A 22,619-nucleotide genomic window follows, 5' to 3' on the forward strand; every position below is an offset into this window, starting at 1 on the left:
TATATTTTAATATTTTTAATTAATTGCACATAAATTTTAGTGTGCTACACACATTAGTAAAACCTTATTCGTCATCTCATATACACGGCCACAAGTAAACTAAAAACCAATCTTTTAGTCATATTGCCAAAATTTTCAACACACTTGTAAGAATATAAGAAGTAATTTCCATACTCATATGAAAACTTCTCACAATGAAAATGAAAATGAAAACCTCCAACGTGGGAAATGGAAAAATGTGATGATCCCTTAATACTAGAAAATTTATTTGGCCGTTTTATAAAAATTAAATGACCTGTTGAAAACTATAATCATCACAATAAGATCATGTTAAATGGACCACATAAATAAAAATTATAATGATCAAATATTTATTAACCTCATAACATTACAATTAAATTATTATAATAATAGACCATAAATTTTTGATTAAATATTAAATTAATTTGGCACATAAACAAAGTGTTGGAAATAATTTGAAAATTAAAAAAAATTACTCCTCCCTGTTTTTCAATTTCTGTTTTCCTCATAATCTTTGTAATGGTGTTCTTCAGCCACTAACATCCCAAGTCCATAGACAGTACGATAACTTACTTTATTTTTCCAAACATATATATACACTCAGAGGCACAGCCACAGCCACTGTATGCAGTGCAGGCTTGATTCCCCATTACCCTGCAAAAAACACAAGCTACACCCTAGTATAGGAAAGGGACTCACTCTCTCACTCTCTTGTTTGCTTTCTTGATTACAAACAAATAGTACCAAATATATGATCTTGATCCATCATTGTAAATGTATGTGTATGGGGTTTGTATGTAAACCTCTGTTCTTGTGTTTCGTGTATCCATCTCTCTCGGTGTCTCTCTTTTTTCTGAAACACACAGAGAAACACGCGCTATGTGATCGTCAAGTTTCTGCCCTCCATTCTTATCTGTATGGACTCTGCAATCCTGCATTTTTCACTACTTTTCAAACCCTTTTCTTGTTTGGTTCATTTTCTATCCTTTGCTCATAAACACACACACACGTACACACAGAGTACGACATGTGCTTTGTGGATGTGTTAAATACTGCAAGCGCAAATGGTTCACGAGGCATTTTTAGCGTCTGGGTTTCTGTTTGTGGTTGCATCTAACTTCTTCTTTTGGCGTTGTTTGGTTGCAGATGCAGGGTGCTTAAGATCAAGAATCTGTGGTTAAGGCAATCCTCCAACGTTAGTCTCCCGACGCATGTTTTGATTGTGATTTTCTGAGGTTTAATATCTAGATGTTGCAAGATTTTTGAAAGAGAACAATGAATGCTCACGGTTGCTCTGCTGGCATGCTATTATCCCCGTTACCAAAATTTTAGGAAGGCAAAAATAATTCTGTAACGGCTCTATTTAACCTCTTGGTATCCCATCCCATTTTTTTAGGCGCTCTTGAGAATTTTTGAAAACAGATAACATTTTTCAAGAATCTTGATTTGAGACATATTTTGCCTTTGGAATACAAATTTGTGGGGTGTTCATTCTTTTGAAACTTTTTGCAGGTCGTTTCAACTGTGTAGATAGAATGGCAAACCAAAACAGGAATCAGAAGCAAAACAGAAACCAGAACCAAAATAGGAATCAGAATCAGAATCTGAATCAGAACCAGAACCAGAATCCAAATCCTCAAACAAATGCAGCAGTTGATGAAGATTTCAACCTGAGGGAGACTAGGCCGAGCCTCGGTGGAGGGAGGGTATCCGGGTATGATCATGTCGGGACGGCCTTCGATTTGGTGGAGCAGATGGATTATTTGTATATGAGAGTGGTTAAGGCGAAGGAGCTGCCTGGCAGCCCTGACCCTTTTGTGGAACTGAAGCTTGGAGGGTCTAAGTCTGCCACTAGGCATCTTGAGAAAACATCCGCTCCGGCATGGAATCAAGTGTTTTCGATCTTGAAAGATCACATTCAGGCACCGCATATTGAGATTTCAGTGAAGGATAAGGGCAGAAGTGGTGATGATTTAATTGGAATTGTTGTTTTTGATGCCATTGATGTTCCAAGAAGGGTGCCGCCGGATAGCCCTTTGGCGCCTGAATGGTATCGGTTGGAGAACCGGAGAGGGGAACGGGTAACTGGCGAGTTGATGATTGCTATTTGGATGGGAACGCAAGCTGATGAGGCGTTTCCAGAAGCGTGGCATTTGGATGTCACCACCGTTACCGGTGATGGTGTTGCTAGCATTAGGTCTAAAGTTTACTTGTCGCCTAGGCTTTGGTATCTAAGAGTTAATGTGATTGAGGCTCAAGAGTTGCAGCTTTGTGATAGGAATCGCCAGCAGCCGGAGATTTTTGTTAGGGTTGCACATGGGAACATGATCTTGAGGACCAAGATTTCTGAAAGCAGGAATACTAATCCATTATGGAATGAGGATTTGATGTTTGCTGTTGCGGAGCCTTTTGAGGAACAGTTGGTTTTGTGTGTGGAGGATAAAGTAGGGCCTAACAAGGATGAAGTTCTTGGCAAGTGCATGATCCCTTTACAGGGTGTGGAGAAAAGGATGGATTTTAAGCCTCCAGTTAGCAGGTGGTATAATCTAGAGAAGCATACAGGTTCGGAGAATGGGCAGAGGAACGGCAATAGACTGAATAGCAGGGTTCACTTGAGGATCAGTTTGGATGGTGGTTATCATGTTCTTGATGAGTTGACCCATTACAGTAGCGATCTAAGGCCAACGGCTAGGCAGCTTTGGAAGCCAGCAATTGGGGTGCTAGAATTAGGCATTTTGAATGCTCAAAATCTCACACCAATGAAAATGAAGGATGGCAGGGGGTTCACAGATGCTTACTGTGTGGCCAAGTATGGCCAGAAATGGATCAGGACAAGAACAATTCTCAACAGTTTCAATCCAAAGTGGAATGAACAATACACGTGGGAAGTGTTTGATCCATGCACAGTAATCACTATAGGTGTGTTTGACAATTGTCAGTTGCAAGGAGACAATAGAGGTGGCAAGGATTCAAGAATTGGGAAGGTAAGGATTCGCCTGTCCACTCTTGAGACTGGTCGCGTATACACACATTTTTACCCTCTCATAGTGCTGTCACCTTCTGGTGTGAAGAAAATGGGTGAAATTCAGTTGGCTGTGAGGTTTTCTTGTGCATCTTTGTCCAACATGCTGCTGATGTATTCCCAGCCACTGTTGCCAAATCTTCATTACAGTCACCCCCTGAGTTGTCACCAGATTGAGATTCTCAGACATCAGGCCACTCAGATCGTCTCCACGAGGCTGAGCCGTTCAGAGCCGCCACTGAGAAAAGAAGTCGTGGAATACATGCTCGACGTGGGATCAAACCTGTGGAGTGTAAGAAGAAGCAAAGCCAATCATTACAGAATTGCCCGTATCCTATCTGCCATAGTCAAATTTATCAAATGGTTCAACCAGATATGCACTTGGAACAGTCCTTTCATCACAGTCCTGGTTCACATTTTGTTCCTGGCATTCGTCTGCTTCCCTTGGATGATCTTGAGCACTATATTTCTGTACCTTTTCTTGATCGGAACATGGAACTATCGTGGCCGGCCTAGACATCCTCCACACATGGATGTCAAACTGTCTCAAGCTGATACAGCCCTTAACGACGAACTGGACGAGGAATTCGACACGTTCCCAACGTCTCAGAAGCAAATTGACATCCTGAAAATGAGATATGATAGGCTAAGAGCTATTGCTTCCCGGGTGCAAACAGTTCTTGGGGACATGGCCACTCAAGGAGAGAGGTTCTACAATCTACTCAGCTGGAGAGATCCAAGAGCCACCGCCCTGTTTCTCATCTTGTGCTTGATTGCTTCTGTGCTGCTATATATAACTCCTCCCAAAGTTGTGGTTACCGTCATAGGATTTTACACCATGAGGCATCCCAGGTTCCGGGACCAACGGCCCTCGTATCCTATGAACTTCTTGAGGAGGTTGCCTGCAAGAACTGACAGCTTGTTGTGAGCACTCTTCTTGGTTTTTAAACCTCTGCCTGAAATCAGTAGTTTTTGTTTCTACACATACTTTGCTGCGGTATGTGCAAGACTTCTAGAGATAGATTCTGAATGTGGTCTGTTACTCATTTATCTGCTACTTCTGCTTTTGCTAATTTTGTTCTGTAATTGCATATGCAATTGGCTGTTTGTTATTGAGACTTTTTTCAATTACTTGATGATGTTGGATGAATGTCTCATGATTTTCACAAGTAATTGCAGAGTATTCTGTCATGTTCATTTTGAATGCATAGTCGTCAAGTTGATTCAGCAAAATCAATTGAGATTTCGATGAACCAAAAATTTGGTACGCTATACCAAAATACAAACATATTTATCTAAAGGGTAAATTGGGTAAGTTTTTTTTGTTTAAATTTAACATAATTATAAATATTTTCTTATTATTTGAGAATTTATGAATACTCGTTGATTTTACAGTCCGTCAACAATTAATTCAATTTGTTAGTTTTCATCTAAATTTTATGGTGAACTGACCAAAATGCCATTGTGAACTATAAATTACAATCTTACTTATTTTTAAAGATTTTTAATAGACTAAATGAACAATTTTTTTTCCAAAAAAAAATATTGAAAAAGTAAAGTTAATAATTTTAGGACTCCATAAAAAAAAACAGAAATAATAAAATTGACAATTCTCGTCATACATAATTTTTTTCTTAAGAAACCAAACAAGATTCAAATATTCAATATTATTTTTTTCTAATTGGCCATAAAAAAAATTGCAAAATACTTAAAATTTGTTAGCTTTACTATAAAATGCGATTTGGTATTTACCTACAGTTTTAAATTTAATTACACAGTTCAAATATCTGTAAAATTTTATTCGAGATAGTTTTTTGGGTAAATGTAAGTGTAAGATTTTATTCGAGATAGTTACGAAACACTCTTTTTAATACATATCTCGTGTTTTTAAGAAAAAATAAAAAAGCAAATATGGAAAACTAAAATGATTTAGTTAAATATAAGCCTTTATCTTTTTATTTTATAAACTTAAGACTAACGATTGAGATTAATAATTAAATTTGATGGTTCTTATAAAAATAAAAAAAATCAACGATTATTAAAATAATGAATAATATATAATAAGTGAGAATACGATGATTTAATAAAAAAATTAATATTTTTATTTACATTTGGTGGAGAATGAAGAGGGGTATATGAGCTGTATTTTAAAAAAAGAGAAGTTTTTAAAGTTATTTTTAAAATACAAAAGGTATTTAACTGATAAAAGAATAATCTTAAAACTAAAACTAAAACTATTTTAGGACAGCCGTTTATTGCCAAATTTAAAGGAAAAAGAAAAATAAAAGTTAAACGGTCAGGGAGTAGAAATCTCGGTCTTCTATTCCTCTCTTAAACCCTAAACCCAAACCCTTAGCCAACCTCTGTTCTCCCCTCCTGAAAATTTCTGTCAAAAGGTTCTCCCTTTTTCCTCACGCACATACGCACACGTACTTATATCTCTCTCTGTGCGTGAAATTGTATCTCCCAATGGTCGGCAATAGCAATAGAAACGATGAAACGAAGGCGGAGGAGGTAGGGAGGAAGACGTGGCGGCCGCACTTGGCGGAGGAGAAGGACTACGAAGCATTACGAGAGCTTTTCAAGCATCATATCGATTCGTTTGACCATATGGTGGAGCATGGGATCGAGAGGATGTTGCTGAGCATCAAGCCGGTTGAAGTTTTTGACTCTTTCTCCAACCTGAAGCTTAGAAATATCCTTTTATTTTGATTAATTTGGTTGAAGAACTAATTTTTCCTGAAAGCATACTTTTTTGGGGTACTCTATTCTGGTTCCTTTTTGGAGATATTCTGAATTGTTAATCTGGCGAATCTTTCTTGTTGCAGTGGTCTGGAAAGTGAAGTATAGGTCATCTTGTTTATGCTTATAATTGATTGGTTTAAATTGTTTGCAAATTTGCGTCTCTTTAATTGGTCCACAAGCATGTTAAGTATTAATCGCTGCATAGAAATGAAAATGAATGATGAGTGGAGTTCTTTGTTTTTCTTTAAGAATTTCTCTGCTGTCGAAATTAAATGAAAGAGATTGATTATCTGTGGAGATTTTGAAATTTTTTTAATCTAAGAGTTATGACTGAGGGGCGTCAGAACATTTGAAGTGAGTAGTAAGTCTATACAAGATTTACAGTTAAATACTTGAGGTGCAGGATCTTCTTTTCTTGGTTGGTACTTCTAATTTGGTCTAATTGAAGTTTTATTCTTAACCAATGACATACTTTGGTTTGAGAATCCTGAGATATATCCTCCTCAGAAAGAGAGGTTTTCTAGAACCATGGCCGATGCTTTATATCCTTTTGAGGTACACTTTTTTGGCATTAAATCACAGTTATAACTATCCATTCCCAACCACTGCAAAAGTTCAATGGAGCATTACTGTGTTTCTGAACAGTGTAGGCAAGCAAAACTTACATATGCAGGGAGGTTCATGATTGATGTTAAATTCCAGTATGATGATGGAGTCAGTGTACGAGAAAAAATTAATTTTGGGCAGTTCCCTGTCATGTTGAAGGTAAGTGATTTAATACTTGATCCACTAGTTTTGTCGTTGCTCAGTCTTTCCCTCTTATAAAACATTGGATTATGATTTTTTCAGTCAAATGAAGGCTGTTTCCCTAGAAAATAATTTGACATTCCAATCTATGTCAGTGCAACCTAAGCTCTTGGAATCTGAATGAGTTTCCATACAATTGCAAACTGTTGGTTATATTCTCCATCTAAAAGGAAGTCTGCTCTAAGGCTGGCTGTTAAAACCACAATTTTGGAAAATCATTAGGGGAAAGCTTTGTCTGGGGAAAGCAAGTTTCGCAAAAAGTTTGAAGTATTTTGACCAAGGAGTAATGGTGTACTTAGATGATCATGAATGCCATTTTAACAAATTCGAGTTCCTTGATTATTCTTTATAAAGAATGGAAAGTAATTGCCATTTTCTCATGAGAAAATTTAAATATTGAACTTACAATCAAAATATTTTCTTTTATGAATTATCTGTATTTAAATATCATAAGATGTTGATGTTTGCATGTTCAAAATCTATGCCTCAGTTGTAAGTTGAGAGCTTGTTACTTTATCTGATGTTGGGAAAATAGGGTCGGAGCTTCTTTCCGTATCTTGTATAGGCAAGGGTAATGAGCAAGGGAATGAAAAAATGAATCAGAGAGTGCATTACTACTTTAATGTCTAAGTTTGGGGAACATGACATGCATATGGTGTCTGATCCCTATCCATGTTGACTTTCGTTTGATTTGTATATGTTGTTCTTGGTTTACCTCAATTACACATTTTGCTTCTTTTGAGCGTAGTCAAAACTCTGTCATCTTAGAGCTGCAAATGATCCCAAAAAATTGGTTCGACACAAAGAAGAGCCTTCGGAAATGGGAGGGTGAGTATGCTAATTGCTCTCTCTCTCTCTCTCTCTCTTCTACATGGATTTGTGAATGTAATTCAACATTTACTTTATCTTTATTCTTGATTATATTTACATTTTCGTAGATACTTTATCATGAATGGGCTTGAGAGAGTTATTCGGCTTCTTATATTGCCAAAGAGGAATTATGTAAGTACATTCTTTTGCATTGATGAATATCTTAACTTGTGGCTCCCCTCATTAGGAAATAATTGAGATTTTAAATTAACAATATTCTTGCATGCCCATAGTGCCCATACCTACAGTGATTGAAGTAAAAATTTGCTTTTTTCTTATTTATTCACTTGCTTGTGTTTTCTTGTCTAGCCGATGAGCATGGTGCGGAACTCATTTCGTGAACGACGTGAAGGTTATTCTGATAAAGCTGTCGTCATAAGGTCCTATTCCTTTGCACATCAGCATCTCTCTCTATGAAGTTGTACTTACTTCAAGGAAAAAATCAATATCATATGGATTATATGAATGAGGGACTTGCATTATTGTTTGCAATCTTTGATGCTCTGATACATATCTGGACCATCATTCTTTGTGAAACTCAATCTGTTCAGGAATTCTTGGAAGATAATAATGTTCCTTCCTGTGGCTACTTTTGAGTCAAGATGCTGGGTTTGTTTAGGTTGAAACATCAGTATATGGTTGCATCACAAGCTTTCATCATACTCGATGAAATAACAGAAATAGTCATCCAGCTACTTGTTCTATCTGGATGTGCTGAAACTGAACTAATAGCTCCTACCCTCCTACTGTTCTTATTTGTTTTGCTGCACGTTCACATATGAGCAAAGGCATTTTAATATAGGTATCTTAGAAGCTCCTTGAACTTGGCTTGGAACTATGCCTCTTGAAGCTCCTAGTCTTCCTTCTATTCATAATTAGCAAAATTATTACTTGTTTCAATTTGCCTGCAATAATAATCCTTTTGGTCTTGAACATTCAGATGTGTCAGGGAAGATCAGTCTGCTGTGACAGTTAAACTATACTACCTTAACAACGGGAGTGCAAGGCTTGGATTCTGGTGAGGAATTTGATACTTTGTGGACTTTGCTTCTGTGAAGTCATTGAAAACTCACTTCATTCGTCGTCCAGGATACAAGGGAGGGAATATTTGCTTCCTGTTGGAATCATAATGAAGGTACCATTATCTTTTCTCTTATCCTTTGAGGGTTTCATTACTGTTCAATGCTCTTCAGTGTTTCTCTGATATGGTTATATTCGTCTCCTACAAGTGTAAGTTGGCAACATGTTTGGCAAATTTTCTATTTTCCTGATGGAAGCCATAGCTTTCTCCTGTTAAATTTTGATAACTGAGAGATAGGTGATGATATCAAAAGTACTTCATGAATGAATGGATTCTTGAGTTATTTCTAATGAAGCTTTGAAAGAGTTATTTTACGGACTAGGATTGTGGAGGATGGGAAAAAGGGATATTAGATGAGTCTAGCAGCGAGAGAAGTGGATAAATAAAAATAATCCGAAATGGAAAACAATTTACAGTTAGTCCAAAGCTGAAGTGATAGTAAATTCTTAACCTTGAATGGGTGAGGTTGATGATTAAATTTCTAATTAAGAGAGGCTTTTGACAAGTACATCTTTTGAGGCAAAATACACTCAAGACTGCTTCTATCTTTCTGCATTCTTCCCTCTGTAGGCTCTGATTGATACAACTGATCATGAAATCTATGTGAGTTTAACATGCTGCTACAACGAGAAGTATGACCGGGTAAAAGGATCAGTTGGCACGCAGCTTGTTGGTGAAAGAGCTAAAATTATTTTGGATGAACTTCAGAACATGTCTCTTTATACCCGTGCTCAGTGTCTGCAGCATATTGGTACTTGGTCCTTACTATACTTTCTTCTGGTTTACATGTCCTCATGACATTTACTGAATCATTTCAATTCAGGGGAGCATTTCCAACCTCTTATGGCGGGACTGGAAAAAGAAAGCTATTCTGTTGTAAGTTCATGTCTTTAATGCAAATTGTACTAATGTGGTAATATGTTTAACACAGCTCTGAATCTTTGCTATCCCCTGTGGACTATTGATTTCACTTGAAAGATAGTTGTCACAAGTCACAGGCTCACAGCATAATCCTGTATTTGCTTTGTGAAAGGATTTGAATGGCGATACTTTTATTTTCAGTCTTGTGTATGAGATTCTCAATCTTCTCGTATCTTTCTACTTCCTGTAGGTCGCTGATGCTGTGTTAAGAGATTACATATTTGTCCATCTGGATGACAATATTGACAAGTTCAACCTACTCATGTTAGTGTTTTTTTATTGTTTTTATTTATTTATTTATTTATTTTTTCATTTTTTCTACTTTAAATTTGTTCTCCTTAATTAGCTGGTGTTTTGCATTTCTCTGATTTCTATAAGTTTGACTTAAGTATGTCGTTAGTCTACTACTGATTGATTCAAATGTCAATTTAGCTTCATGTTGCAGAAGCTGTTTTCTCTCGTAGACCAGACTTCTGTACCAGACAACCCCGATTCTTTACAAAACCAAGAAGTTTTATTGCCTGGACACTTAATAACTATTTATCTCAAGGTATATTCTTTTGTATTTTGTCCATGAAGATTTTGTTTATGGATAAATCCAATTTCTATCTTATACTCGATGCGCATGCCCAGCTGGATTTTTTGTTGGTTATATTAATCTGATTTGTATTGTTTGTCTATTGTACTGTGGCTTGCTATACAGAACCATGTTTACATTACAGGCCCAACTTTGCCAAAAGCCAGTCTTATTTGCAAAAGATTGTTATGAGCTAAACCAATTTAACTATCATGGTTGAAAATATCTGTGATGCTACTCCTGGTTCTCAGTGACAAACTCTTCGCAGAGCTATTTTTTATCCCCAACTTGTGAATGTATCAGTTTTTCATTGCAAGAATCACCAACTTGTAGCAGGACTAGTTATTGCTCCCTAGACACACAGTCAGAGATATTTAATTAATCAAGTTAAACTGCAAAATAGTGTGCTTGGTCTGATGAAAGTTAGAGAAAGAGTTTGTGCTTCATGTAGCTTTAGGCAAATTGATTTGGTGAGGAAGTTAACAAACTGCAAAGCTCATTGTCAATGGACATGAGGTAGTTACTTGAAAATTTCAATTCTGCAGCTGCAGATTCCTATGAAACTCTCTCTCACGAAATATTGCTTTAATCTTGTGATCTTCCTGATCACACATAAAGCAGAAGATGGGAGGGATTGTATGGGATTTATATACACTCTAAACAGAGGGTTGCTTTGTGTTATATGTTGTTACTGGCTTAATGTGGATTGTTGTTACAAATCTCTTGCAAGTATGAGTAACTAATCAGTCAGTTGATTTTCTAGCCTTTTCCCTGGGATAATGATTTATTTTGGGTTATATAAGAGCTTTCTATTCGGCACACTGCAGGAAAAATTACAAGACTGGTTGCTGAAGGCAAAACGGACTCTTCAAGATGAAGTTGACAATAGAACGAAGAAATTTGAGTTGAGCAGCTGTATGCCCTGATATCAATTTTATTTAGATTTCTTTATGTTTCTTTCATTTTGCTGTGAGGTAGTGATCCAGTGGTTGTTTTTGCGTTTTAGCTTATAATTGATTTAATCTCTTTCTGACGTGCTTTCCGAAGACTTATTAGTTGTGCCTGCTTGTTGGAGGTGAAATTCTTTTCCTGAAAGTATAATGGTTTCGTGATTATCTAACTCACTACTTTTGTCCATCTCGAACTCTCAACTCTCTTCCATTAAGTTTTTGTTTCTCCATAACCACTTTTGTTTGTTGGTTCGGTTGGATATGGTGGCAGTTTGAGATGTCATTTTGCATCTTATGCTTGCTTGACTAGATAATCTTATATTTGTGCCTCATGAGTAGCTTGCTTTGTTAGTGTTGGATCTTTCTCTTTCATGACTAATCACGAGAACTCAGATTGCAAGCAGCTTTAATATGTGTGCTCTAGAACAAGTTTCGACCCCATAACAAGGCATGGAAACTACTTTTCTATGTTTAGATTCACTACGATAAATAAATTAATTCAATCAGATACAAATTATTTTGAATTAGCATAGTAACAAATTTCATATTTAAAAGAGTTATCAAATAGCTAAAGATCATAATTTTCAGCTCTATGTATTTACCTTTAGAGGGAAAATTGTCTTGTTATACTTTATTTTCTTAAATTTACATGAAAAAATCCATTAGAAGCTCAATTAATTGAGTTTTAGTGCTATTTATTCTTTATTGTGCTCTTGCTATTTGAATATATATATATATATATGTATATATATTAGTCACTATGACATTAAATTTGAAGGCATGACTATTTCTTGCTCATTGACTGGTTTTTGGATTTACTAACAAGGTCAGCCTACCGCCAGTTTATTATGCAACCTAAAGAGAAGTTTTTGCTCCACAGTAATTATGCTAGAAATGGAAATTGAGGCTATATAGTGCAAATTAATTTGATATTCTTTTGGATGATTTTATGCTTTAGGGTTTGATGCAACCACAGACAGAATTTTATGGATTGGATTCAACTCGTAATCACTGAACTGTTCTTGTTGGTCTCTTATGTGCAAAGTTCTGGGAAACTGTCTTGTATAAAGTTTTACATCTAGACTCCTTGACATTTTCATTGCTTTGATCTGGTTAACTGTTGTGAACTACAGTGGCAGATGTCAAGAAAGTCATTGAGAAAAATACTCCACGGCAAATTGGTGCAGCTATCGAGAATTTACTGAAGACAGGAAGATTAGTTACACAATCAGGTTTAGATTTGCAGCAGGTACAGGAGTAGTTACATACTCCCTCATTTTGCAGACAGTTGCAGAGTCAATTACTGTGATTTTAGCAACTAAATGAAAGCTGTTTTTTTTACTTAATGATTAGTATCTGTCTTGGTTTTTTTGAACAAAAAATACCAGTGCAAAAATGTTATCGAGATGTCTAAGTTGTAAAAAGGTTAGCATTGTGAGATTGCATTTATACTAGTACATCATGAGAAAAACTGCAAATTTAGTGTACTAAATGCTAGAATATTCCCTGAAATTGTGGTCATATTGGATATTTTAACATCAGGAAGAAACTCTCCGACCTCAAATGGAACTCTGAGATAATTCATATCATTTGTCCTCTTTTCAAATTCTTATCATTAGACGCAACGTTTGATTGATTTTTGGTCTATAATGGGCCTCTTGTATGTCAATCATGTTTTTGGGTCCTTTTTAGGTTATATATACCATTTCTCTAAGGTCAAATCTAATCTTGGTTGTATATTGCTTTGAGCTATGGCTGTTGTTTGTGAGTCTTTCTATGTCACATCCTGCGCTTCTTTTGCTTGGGATAATTGTCATCCTTCAATCATCAGTTGTTTCTTTGGGCAATTATGTTAAACTAGCCTTTCGTTTTGTGTTGAGGCATTCAGTTGTGCTTATGCAGTCTCTTTGGAAGAACATGGTAGAAAACCACTTGTATGTTCTCATTTTCTGTTTGTTTTGGTGGTATTCATGGTTTCTAGAGAGCTGGGATGACAGTTCAGGCCGAGAGACTAAATTTTCTGCGTTTCCTTTCACACTTTCGTGCTGTACATCGAGGTGCTTCATTTGCTGGGCTTCGCACTACCAGTGTGCGAAAGTTGTTGCCTGAGTATGTCCTAATGCCATATAACTAAAGTATTCCAGGCATTTGATTAAGTTTTATTCTTCTCTTCCTTCTACTCCTTGTTCTATCAAACTTCCCATTTCCCACTTATACATGTACTTCTGCAGATCGTGGGGGTTCCTCTGTCCTGTCCACACACCCGATGGGGAGCCATGTGGGCTGCTGAACCATATGACTTCTTCTTGTCGTAAGGACTTGTCTTGAATTTTATTTTTTTCCCTTTGAGAGATTTATTATTAACTGAAGTGTTGGAGAATGTGTGGTGACATGCTGAACGGAGATCATATAGCAGCAAAAATATAAAAATGTTGGAATGGGCCCATTCACGTTATCTTTGTATTCTACTCTGGCTTAGGATGCTGAAATGCTTTGGTCTAGGGAATTGTTGTCTTTATTCATGATAGAATCTATTCATGTCATGTAAATTGCTGGTATGGTCTCTGGATGTAGTCGAAATTGCAGGGGAAGTAGTACTAAAGGAAACATGATCTGGATACTGATTTTAGGTAGAAGACAAATTGCAAGAATGAATGGTTCATCAAACTTGTTCACATGCATAGAACTATTGAGTCTTGATAAAAATCTTATTGAATCTCGAAATTCATCATTTAAAGTTTGAAGTGTGATAAGCACCAGTCTAAGAGTAGTTGACTGGGCTTTTAGAATTCTTACAATGACCTTACCCGTAATTCTAGAAACTGCTTTCGCTGTAATGTATGTAAGAGACAGAAATCACATGGAAAGTACAGTTCAACAAAACCAATTAAAACATTTAAAAATGTCTTAGAAGAAGACCCACAATCAATTTTCTAGTTTTCAGTCACTTCTCAACTTGGGGACCTTCTTCAAGGAAAAGCTTGAACTAATAAAATATTTGGCAGGGATAACTTCATATTATGATTCTAAAGGGAAAGTGAAGGACTTTCTTGAGGTTCGGAAGTCGATTTTAAAAGTTCTGGTGAGCATTGGAATGACACCGTCATTGCCAAAGCTTGTGCAAGCAGGTCCTCCTGAAGTTCTTCCTGTCCTTCTGGATGGTCGTGTTGTAGGTTCTATTGCATCTGATATTATTGAGAAAGCTGTCTGTCACCTGCGGAGGTTAAAGGTTGCAGCAACTTTTGCGGTGCGCTTTCTGTCTCTACTTTGGCCATAATTCTTTTTTTTTTTATAAAGATTTTGGTCATGGCTTATTATTGTTTAACATATAGCAGATACCTGAAGATCTTGAGGTTGGTTATATTCCTCTGAGCATGGGTGGGGCATATCCTGGCTTACACCTATTCACTTCTGCGTCCAGATTTGTTCGACCCGTGCGGAATATCCTGATACCTCCTGAAGAGGGCAACAACATTGAGCTCATTGGGCCCTTTGAGCAGGTGGTCATGACTCATAATATTCCAGCCACATTGCATATTTATTTCTGTGAAACATGAAGATGTTGAATTTTGTTCACTTTATTCAGTGTGCGTGTCTGTGTCAATATACATTAACCTACCATCAATTTTTGTAGCTGATTGAACACATTCATTTGCAGGTCTACATGGAAATAAGTTGTCCTGATGGTGGAGACGGAGGAAGGAAGAATGTATTTCCTGCCACTCATGAAGAAATTCATCCAACTGGAATATTGAGTGTTGTTGGAAATCTTACACCTTGGTCTGATCATAATCAAAGTCCTCGTAATATGTATCAGTGTCAGGTAATCCTTTGCTCATTTTTAATGAGGCTTCAAATTTTTTCTGATCCCTATTGGAAAGATTTGGATTTTTACTTTCCGACCATTATCTTGTAATAGATGGGGAAACAAACAATGGGTTTTTCTTGTCAAGCTTTAGTTGCTCGAGCTGATCAAAAGCTCTATCATCTTCAGGTTAGTACTAGGTATTTTCTGTACTTCAAAGCTTTGGTAAAAGTTCCTCCACATGTCGTCTTTATGATCTTTTAACTTTTGAAATGGATCTTTTTTCATTTTGGGTATTTTCTTTCGTATGATAAAAATCTTGAACTTTGGTGATTAGTCCAGCAGGAAATATATATCCTGGCTGCCAGAATAACAGCAGTATTCCTATCTGACATCTAAATTATTTCTGCCTCTCTTTTTTGTCATAGAAGTATTAAGATTGGATACTGATTCACAAATTTACGCACATTGTTATTTTGGGATAATTGTGATTGGGAATTTAGAGTAATTGGTTACTTGCGCATAAGTTTTCTTAGCAAATGGTTTCTAACAGTTGACGTATGCTAAGTGAAATTTGTATGGTCTAAAGGGCTTGATTAATTACATGGGATGCATTAAGGATGGTGGTTATAGCAGAAAAGGAAGCAAAGCTATATATAGTAAAGGAACCTAATTCCACACCTACTATTAGCGGGATTAGGTCTTGTATTTGCGGTTTTGCGTGGTTCAGACTGTTATCTGAACAATTAAGTAGTGCATTATTGAACCGGAATCTACCAGCACCTACTAGAGTTATCCTATTGGGTACTTGACCAGGCAGCTGGTACTCCCGCTTTCTGTTTTCTTTTCTTGGTTCTCTGCAACAGTCAGGAAGCATAGAACTGTTTCTGATAGATGATCGAAAATGCTTCCTGGATAAGAAAGCATTATGGATGCTGTAAGGTGGTATTGGTTAGAAGCAGGAAAAAACTTTAAATGCATAAAATGCCAAAACATTGCTTTTCTTATAACAAAGATAAACTGTAGCATTTATCCACAGGACACATAAAAAATTACTGAAAAACACAAATCCATTGTGACATCTTGGCCTTATTATCACCTAGAGTAGAATGATGAGAGCGAGAGGGTGGGAGACACAGAGTTTTCTGTATCTTTATGGTATTCGGGTATTGTCCTCAACATTAGTGGTGTCACACCATTGATTTAATTAGAGGATGATTCTGGTTGAGAAGTTTTTAATTAAGGAAATGGAGCCTTATTCCATGACGGAGGGAGTGGGGCGGAAAAGTCTTCTGTATCTTTACACTATGTTCTCAAAAGTCGATTCATGCAACTGATTTAAGTGAGCGTAATTTTGGAAGAAAATTTTATTATGAAGGAAACTGGAGCCTTGCTTTGTGATAATTTCAAGAAGGCAGTATGAGTTGTGGATTTGGGGACAGGGGGAGTATTACTTTCATTAGAGCTAGGTCATTCAATAGGCAACCAATTGTGCATATATGCTAAACTTGAAACTTTGCAGATCTTTGGGTTTCACAGAGTTAGTTCTTTCCCTAGCAACATACTCAGTTAAAGTCTTTACTAGCAAACTTTCTAAGAGTAACTTAATTTTTCTATTCTGTTTCATGTAATTGCTTCTTTATCAATCAAAGCTTTCCCTGACAACACCCCCCCTGAATTTACTATGTGATATGATCGGTTGAAGTAAAATGGGACTTCCCAGAGATCCACTTATCCTGCCAATTGTTGTTTGCATTCAATAGTATCCCTGTGTATAAGTTTCATTTTTCTCCTTCTAATCTAACTCTGGCATGGTTTTTTCAGACACCACAGACCCCCATTGTGCGTACAAAGACTTACGAAAAATATAATATTGATGACTATCCATTAGGAACTAATGCCATTGTGGCAGTTCTAGCATATTCTGGGTAATAATCTGACTCATCTACTTAGTCTTTATTTATCTCTCAGATTTGGTTTTTATCTGTTCTCTACATTCTTTGCAGGTATGATATGGAGGACGCCATGGTACTAAATAAATCATCTGTGGATCGCGGCATGTGTCGTGGATACATATACCAGGTTTGCTAGTTTTCAAATTGTTCTTTAATGTAGAGTGCTATTTTAGTTTGAGAAGCACTGCATTTTATCGGCCATATGTACATTGTTCTCCCTGTGACTCCTGTTTTAAGCAATACCACATAAAAGAGGAGGTGGAGATGATGGAATTACATCTTTTTTGCTTGATCATTTATTTTTCTTATGAAAAGTGAATGGTTGCAGTTTGTCTTTCTTTTATTACTTATTAGAACATGACTAACGTATTTTTCTTTTCTCGGAAGGAAAGTACTAAGAAATTCACTTATCCATGTAGGATAATTTTAACAGCACCTTAGAATTAAGAAATATTGGTCTCTCATTTCACTTCAGCATTCCATGACAAAAGCTATTACTAATTTCATGGTAAACTGCCTCGTTATTTTTAAGAATATTTTTCTTGCTACTTTGATGTAATATGCACTTATGATAGCATTCTTTGATCCAAAAATAGAATATAGCAAAAAGTTTCCTTTTTGGCCCATGCAATCAGCAAGCATTAGAGTGGTCCATGAGTTTCAATATAAACCAAAAAGAGGAAGAAAACATGCCATGCCCTCTCCCGTCCTATGACATCCACCCCATGCCCAATGATCCTTGTCTGCACAGAGAACTTCAATATACAGAGACTGTGGAAGGCCCCTGAGACTTACATTTTGGTAAACCAGGAATTTTCTTTCAAGATTAAATTATTTATATGAAACCAACAATGTTGGTTGATAGGTTCATATCTGAAATAAATAATTTGAGTTAAAAGAAGAAGAACTTTTTGAGTGGCTAGAAACTGTTAATGCCGTGTCATGAGAACAAATCAATTTGGTCAATGTCTCACCCATTCATTGATTAGATGGACTCAAAGTTCATCTGAAGCAATTCGTCATTCCATCACATTGAACACTGACCAACACCCCCCCCCCCCCAAAAAAAAAAAGAAAGAAAGGAAAGAAAGGAAAGAAAAGTGAACAGTAATAGGTGCTGGCATTAACTGCAATTTTAGAAGATCATTGTATAACTGAAACATTTCGAAGGATTTAATTAGCAACTGATGGTTGTATATTTGGTACAATTCAGATTACTTAACAATAATGACCCATGAAGTGGGAGTCTTCTGACTATATTGTCTTTTATCTTGTAATATGTCCATATTAAATGCCTCAGACAGTAACTGCATATACATACACACATGTGCACAGAGAAAATCACTCGGACTTAGCTAATCTGTCTACATTGATGACATCCACTTTGCAGACAGAAACAATTGACTTGACTGAACAAAACCTCAGGTCAGATCGCAGCCAGAGATCATTTGGAAGAAGCAACCTGGACCGGTCAACTCATCATTTGATTGATTCTGACGGGCTCCCCTACGTTGGGCAGGTGCTATATATATGTATATGTGTATGACATAATATATCTATTTTAGCCCCATCCACACACCCAAACCCCCACCTTGTTAAATGATGTTGACCAAGTTTTTCCAATTTCCATGTTTCAGAGGATAAGCCCCAATGAGCCATACTGTAGCATCTATAATGAGATTACGAGTAAAGTTACGACAAACAAGTTAAAAGGTTCAGAGCCTGTCTATGTTGATTATGTTGCTGTTGATGTTAAAAACAAAAAACATATACAAAAGGTAAGCATGTTAACTTGTACAAGTTTTGTGTGAATTAGTGTTTCGTAGCTTAGACTTGATCTCATAGCGGGTATGTGCATATTTGCAGTTAAATCTGTTTTATATCTTGTTTAACGGAGATTTGTCTGATATATTGTTGAATCTCATCTCAAAACAAAGAAAGTATTACATGTTGGTATTATTCTTATTTCTCATCTGTTTCTTATATATAAAAAAGACTGAATTCGATCAAACTTTCTCTGCATTATCATATCAATAAGCACCCATGATGGAATTCTATCTTCAATGTCAGTTAATTGCCATATTCCACTTAGAAAAAGTTGATTTCTAGTTTGGTACCAAAGATGCTTTCTAGTGGTTCTTTTGACTTCTCATTGGTTATGAGTGTACCGCATTCATTAAAGAAATTTATCACCTTATGCAGTGGCATTAATTTCATTGAGGTTGGGTGTGTCTTCGTATCATTTTTATCTCATTGATGAGGAGAGTGGGGTGATACACTACTGAAAAGTATCTCTTTTACTCTTCTTTTTTCTTGTTTGGTGAAGAAGGTGGGGAAAGGGAAATGAATAGTGACTGTTAGTGTAAGGTATGAGAAAATTACTCTCACCTATATTTTACTATTGTGGTTTTCCTATTTAGTTTTACATAGTTCGGTGAAGTTTATTTAGTATTTTCCTTGATTTACTTCTTTTAACCCCATCCGGATGTGGCATGAAGTGGGACCATCATATGGTTCCTTTCATCTTTCAGTTGGTCTTTTCCTCTCTCCCAATAAACAGAGTTGGAGTTTTCATTTTTCCTCCAGCTTATTACCTTTCCATTACTTAATAGGCTTCAGTTCTCTCAATAGACTTACAGAGCTTTCCAAAGTTTAGTCTCTTCAAATTATTATTCTTAACTTGTTGTTCTACATCCAACAACTGTGTTAGCCTGCTTGGCCTATTTGATTCCTATGTTGCCTTAAATTGCAGAATGTGGAAAAGATGGAGTACATCTGGGCATGTTGAGTTTTCAACTATTGTAATACCTATCTGTAAAGTTCATGTATCACTAATTGCTGTATAAACAGCATGTCATAAACTGTTAAAATTTTGTTAACCACCATAGCTACTTCATTACCTTATCCTTCATGCAGGCAAACATCCGCCTTCGGCATCCTAGAAATCCGATAATTGGTGATAAATTTAGCAGTAGACACGGTCAAAAGGGTGTTTGTTCTCAGCTGTGGCCAGATACTGATATGCCATTTTCAGGAGTTACAGGAATGCGGCCAGATCTCATTATCAATCCCCATGCATTCCCTTCTAGGATGACAATTGCAATGCTTTTAGAATCAATTGCTGCCAAGGTATGACCTATAAGCATGGGGCCATTATGTTTGTTGAAGTACCGATGGTGAACTTTACTAAGGCATGGCAACTCATTGACTTTTGTGAAAGATTTCTTGCACCGCATTCTGTCTTCCTTTTTATCTAGATATGTTATGCAACGACATATGGAATTGTGACCAAAATTGAGAAAAGCTCTTTTGAGCTGGTTTCCTTAAAATATAATCATTTGTTTGATAAGCCTTTGAGCTCTGGCCTCGAGCTCGATGAATCGATTAGTGTAAGAATAACAAAAGGATGTGTGGAATTCAAGCTATCTGAGCTCTGATCATGTTTGACACGACTAGATGACTAGATCTCATTCTAGCTCTATTACAGTTATTAATTAGACATGGCTCAAATACAAATGTTTGAGCTTTATAAAAACCCAAACAAGTTTAAACAATAATATATTGGGTTCGACATGATCCGCTTACATTGTTAATCATCTGCTAAGCAAAACATATAGCATTTAGTTGTTTCTTGAAGCCTTGGTCCTAATAGATGAAAAGCTGTGCACTAAAGACTCATAACATGTCTAGTTCTGGTATGTCCTAGACAAAAGAAAAATCATATGCTGTTAATACTTGGATTCTGATATTCCATTAGCAGCTATTTGAGACCATTCAATTTCTTTCCTATTGATGTCATTCTGGTTGACTATAGTTTACTCAATTATATGATGAAAATAAAGTTACCGTAGTTTAATTTGTTAGAGATTGTATAAATGTCTAAACATCTTAACTTTTATCTTCTGAAAGGCTCTTGATTACATTGCATGCATTTATGTGTGATTGTAGGGGGGCGCCTTGCATGGAAATTTTGTCGATGCAACACCTTTTTCAAGCTCAATGAAGAAGAATTCTGTAGGTTCTGAATCTGAATCCAGTTCACTTGTAGACGAACTTGGTTCTATGTTGATTGCGCGTGGGTTCAATTACCATGGTGTGGAGGTATTGTACAGTGGAGTTTATGGAACAGAGCTGACATGTGAAATATTCATTGGGCCTGTATATTATCAGCGTCTCCGCCATATGGTTTCAGATAAATTTCAGGTGCGGGGTTCTCTCATAGCACAAGAAATTGTATATTCTGCTCATTTTACAGTTTATGGTTAGCTTTGTTGCCACTAGTATGCTTGATATACATTATTTCTGGCTAGAGACTTCAGACTAGAGTAGTAGGTTGCAAGCGAGTCGGGCCTGAGTCAATCCTGTTGGATTTTTCATGCATGAGCTCAAGCTGAGGCTGGTAGAGTTTTAACTTGAGTTCATTAATGGTGTAGCTTTATTTCTCTCAGTATGTTTCTCAATCTAAATTGTCAGGCTATGCAAGCTCAGTTCAGTTAATTAAACAATGAACTTAGAAGAAATTCTGATAAAATACCACGTTCAGGTAATGAGATAAAGGATCAAGAAACAATATTTAGAACAGAAATATGTAATGTTAAACTAAATCATGAGAAACATAATAGAACACCTTTAATATAAGAGTAAATTTTTTTCTTGTGTGTCTTGTGTGTGTGTATGTGAGAGAGAGAGAGAGGGAGGGAGGGAAATTTGGGGCATGTAGAATCAAAATTTCCAGGTTTAGCTCCTCAATAATAAAAATTTCCCGGCTTAACTACGGGCAGTTTAGATGGGGAGGAGAGTAAAGTTTAGGTGTGTGTTCTGACTGAAAGAAGCTGAAGTGGGTTATCATGTTGGCAGTCGATGAAGAGACAACATTTAGGTTTGATATTAAAGCTGCTAAGATTGATTAGCCATTTTGCTGGATGGCTGTGAGGAAAACTGCCAGTCTTCCAGTATTAATCATCTTTTTTTGCAAGAACTTTTACGTCCCTGCATTATGGCAATTCCTATCGAAATGTAACTGCATTTTGTATGTCTTTTTTTAGGTGCGTTCTACAGGAACAGTGGATCAGGTCACCAGGCAACCTATCAAAGGGAGAAAGCGTGGTGGTGGTGTCCGCTTTGGAGAAATGGAACGAGATTCCCTTCTGGCTCATGGAGCTGCATATCTGTTGCACGATAGGCTCCACACAAGTTCTGATCACCACATTGCCGATGTGTGTTCCCTTTGTGGGAGCATCTTGACTACATCACTCATCCAGTCACAAAAAAAGGCAGTGCGGGATATGATTGGTAGAGATCTACCACCTGGCAGAGCCCCCAAAAAGGTTACCTGTGTTGCCTGCCAGACTAGTACGGGAATGGAGACTGTCGCAATGCCTTATGTCTTCAGATATTTAGCTGCAGAATTGGCAGCCATGAACATAAAAATGACTCTTCAACTGAGTAGTGGGCCAGGAGCTTAAGATTCATTGGTCACTGACCACCAGAGTGATATAGTTCCGTAGTTGGAGATTTGCAGCTTTGGATACACACATTGAAGATGTAGGAGAGCTCAAAAGATGGTGATATTTCCCAAGATATGAGGGGTAAAGGAGTTGCCTTCATTTGCTAGTTGTTGCTACTTTATTTATAGGTTCTCTTCTTTCTCTCTTGAGGACATTTCTCATTGTTGTACATTTTTCGGTGCCATTGTAAATTAACTTACATATATAGTTATAGTTTCTTGTTATCTTCCTTTAACACTTCGTGATTTGTGGCAATATTTCCTGTCAGATCCTCATTCAAATCAAAAGCTGCCCTTCCAAGATATTCATCCCTTCCTACCATTGTCACTGACAAGAGTCACAAAACCTTCCAAAACTA

The 22,619-nt window shown here is 36.7% G+C and overlaps 2 protein-coding genes across 2 annotated transcripts; both read left to right on the plus strand.

Moving 5' to 3' along the window:
• Positions 1–663: 663 nt before the first annotated feature.
• Positions 664–4,169, plus strand: LOC105168761 (FT-interacting protein 4-like). The gene is made up of 3 exons (XM_011088911.3): positions 664–936; positions 1,168–1,216; positions 1,534–4,169. The coding sequence occupies exon 3, from the start codon at positions 1,557–1,559 to the stop codon at positions 3,969–3,971; it is 2,415 nt and encodes an 804-aa protein (XP_011087213.2). The 5' UTR covers positions 664–936; positions 1,168–1,216; positions 1,534–1,556; the 3' UTR covers positions 3,972–4,169.
• Positions 4,170–5,338: 1,169 nt separating this feature from the next.
• On the plus strand, positions 5,339–22,496 carry NRPA2 (nuclear RNA polymerase A2). Its single transcript, XM_088884522.1, has 27 exons — positions 5,339–5,738; positions 6,261–6,343; positions 6,434–6,553; positions 7,344–7,423; positions 7,534–7,597; positions 7,775–7,845; positions 8,406–8,483; positions 8,555–8,600; positions 9,117–9,297; positions 9,370–9,422; positions 9,658–9,731; positions 9,900–10,017; positions 10,872–10,959; positions 12,128–12,243; positions 12,976–13,103; positions 13,226–13,305; positions 14,000–14,241; positions 14,330–14,494; positions 14,653–14,817; positions 14,914–14,988; positions 16,624–16,727; positions 16,806–16,881; positions 18,145–18,273; positions 18,392–18,532; positions 19,671–19,883; positions 20,703–20,957; positions 21,800–22,496. Exons 1-27 carry the CDS (start codon positions 5,513–5,515, stop codon positions 22,217–22,219), a joined length of 3,591 nt encoding a protein of 1,196 aa, XP_088740648.1. The 5' UTR covers positions 5,339–5,512; the 3' UTR covers positions 22,220–22,496.
• Positions 22,497–22,619: the final 123 nt, after the last annotated feature.

The sequence above is a fragment of the Sesamum indicum genome, linkage group LG1 (assembly GCF_026168435.1).
Source record: "Sesamum indicum cultivar Baizhima isolate 11 linkage group LG1, ASM2616843v1, whole genome shotgun sequence".
Taxonomy (NCBI): domain Eukaryota; kingdom Viridiplantae; phylum Streptophyta; class Magnoliopsida; order Lamiales; family Pedaliaceae; genus Sesamum; species Sesamum indicum.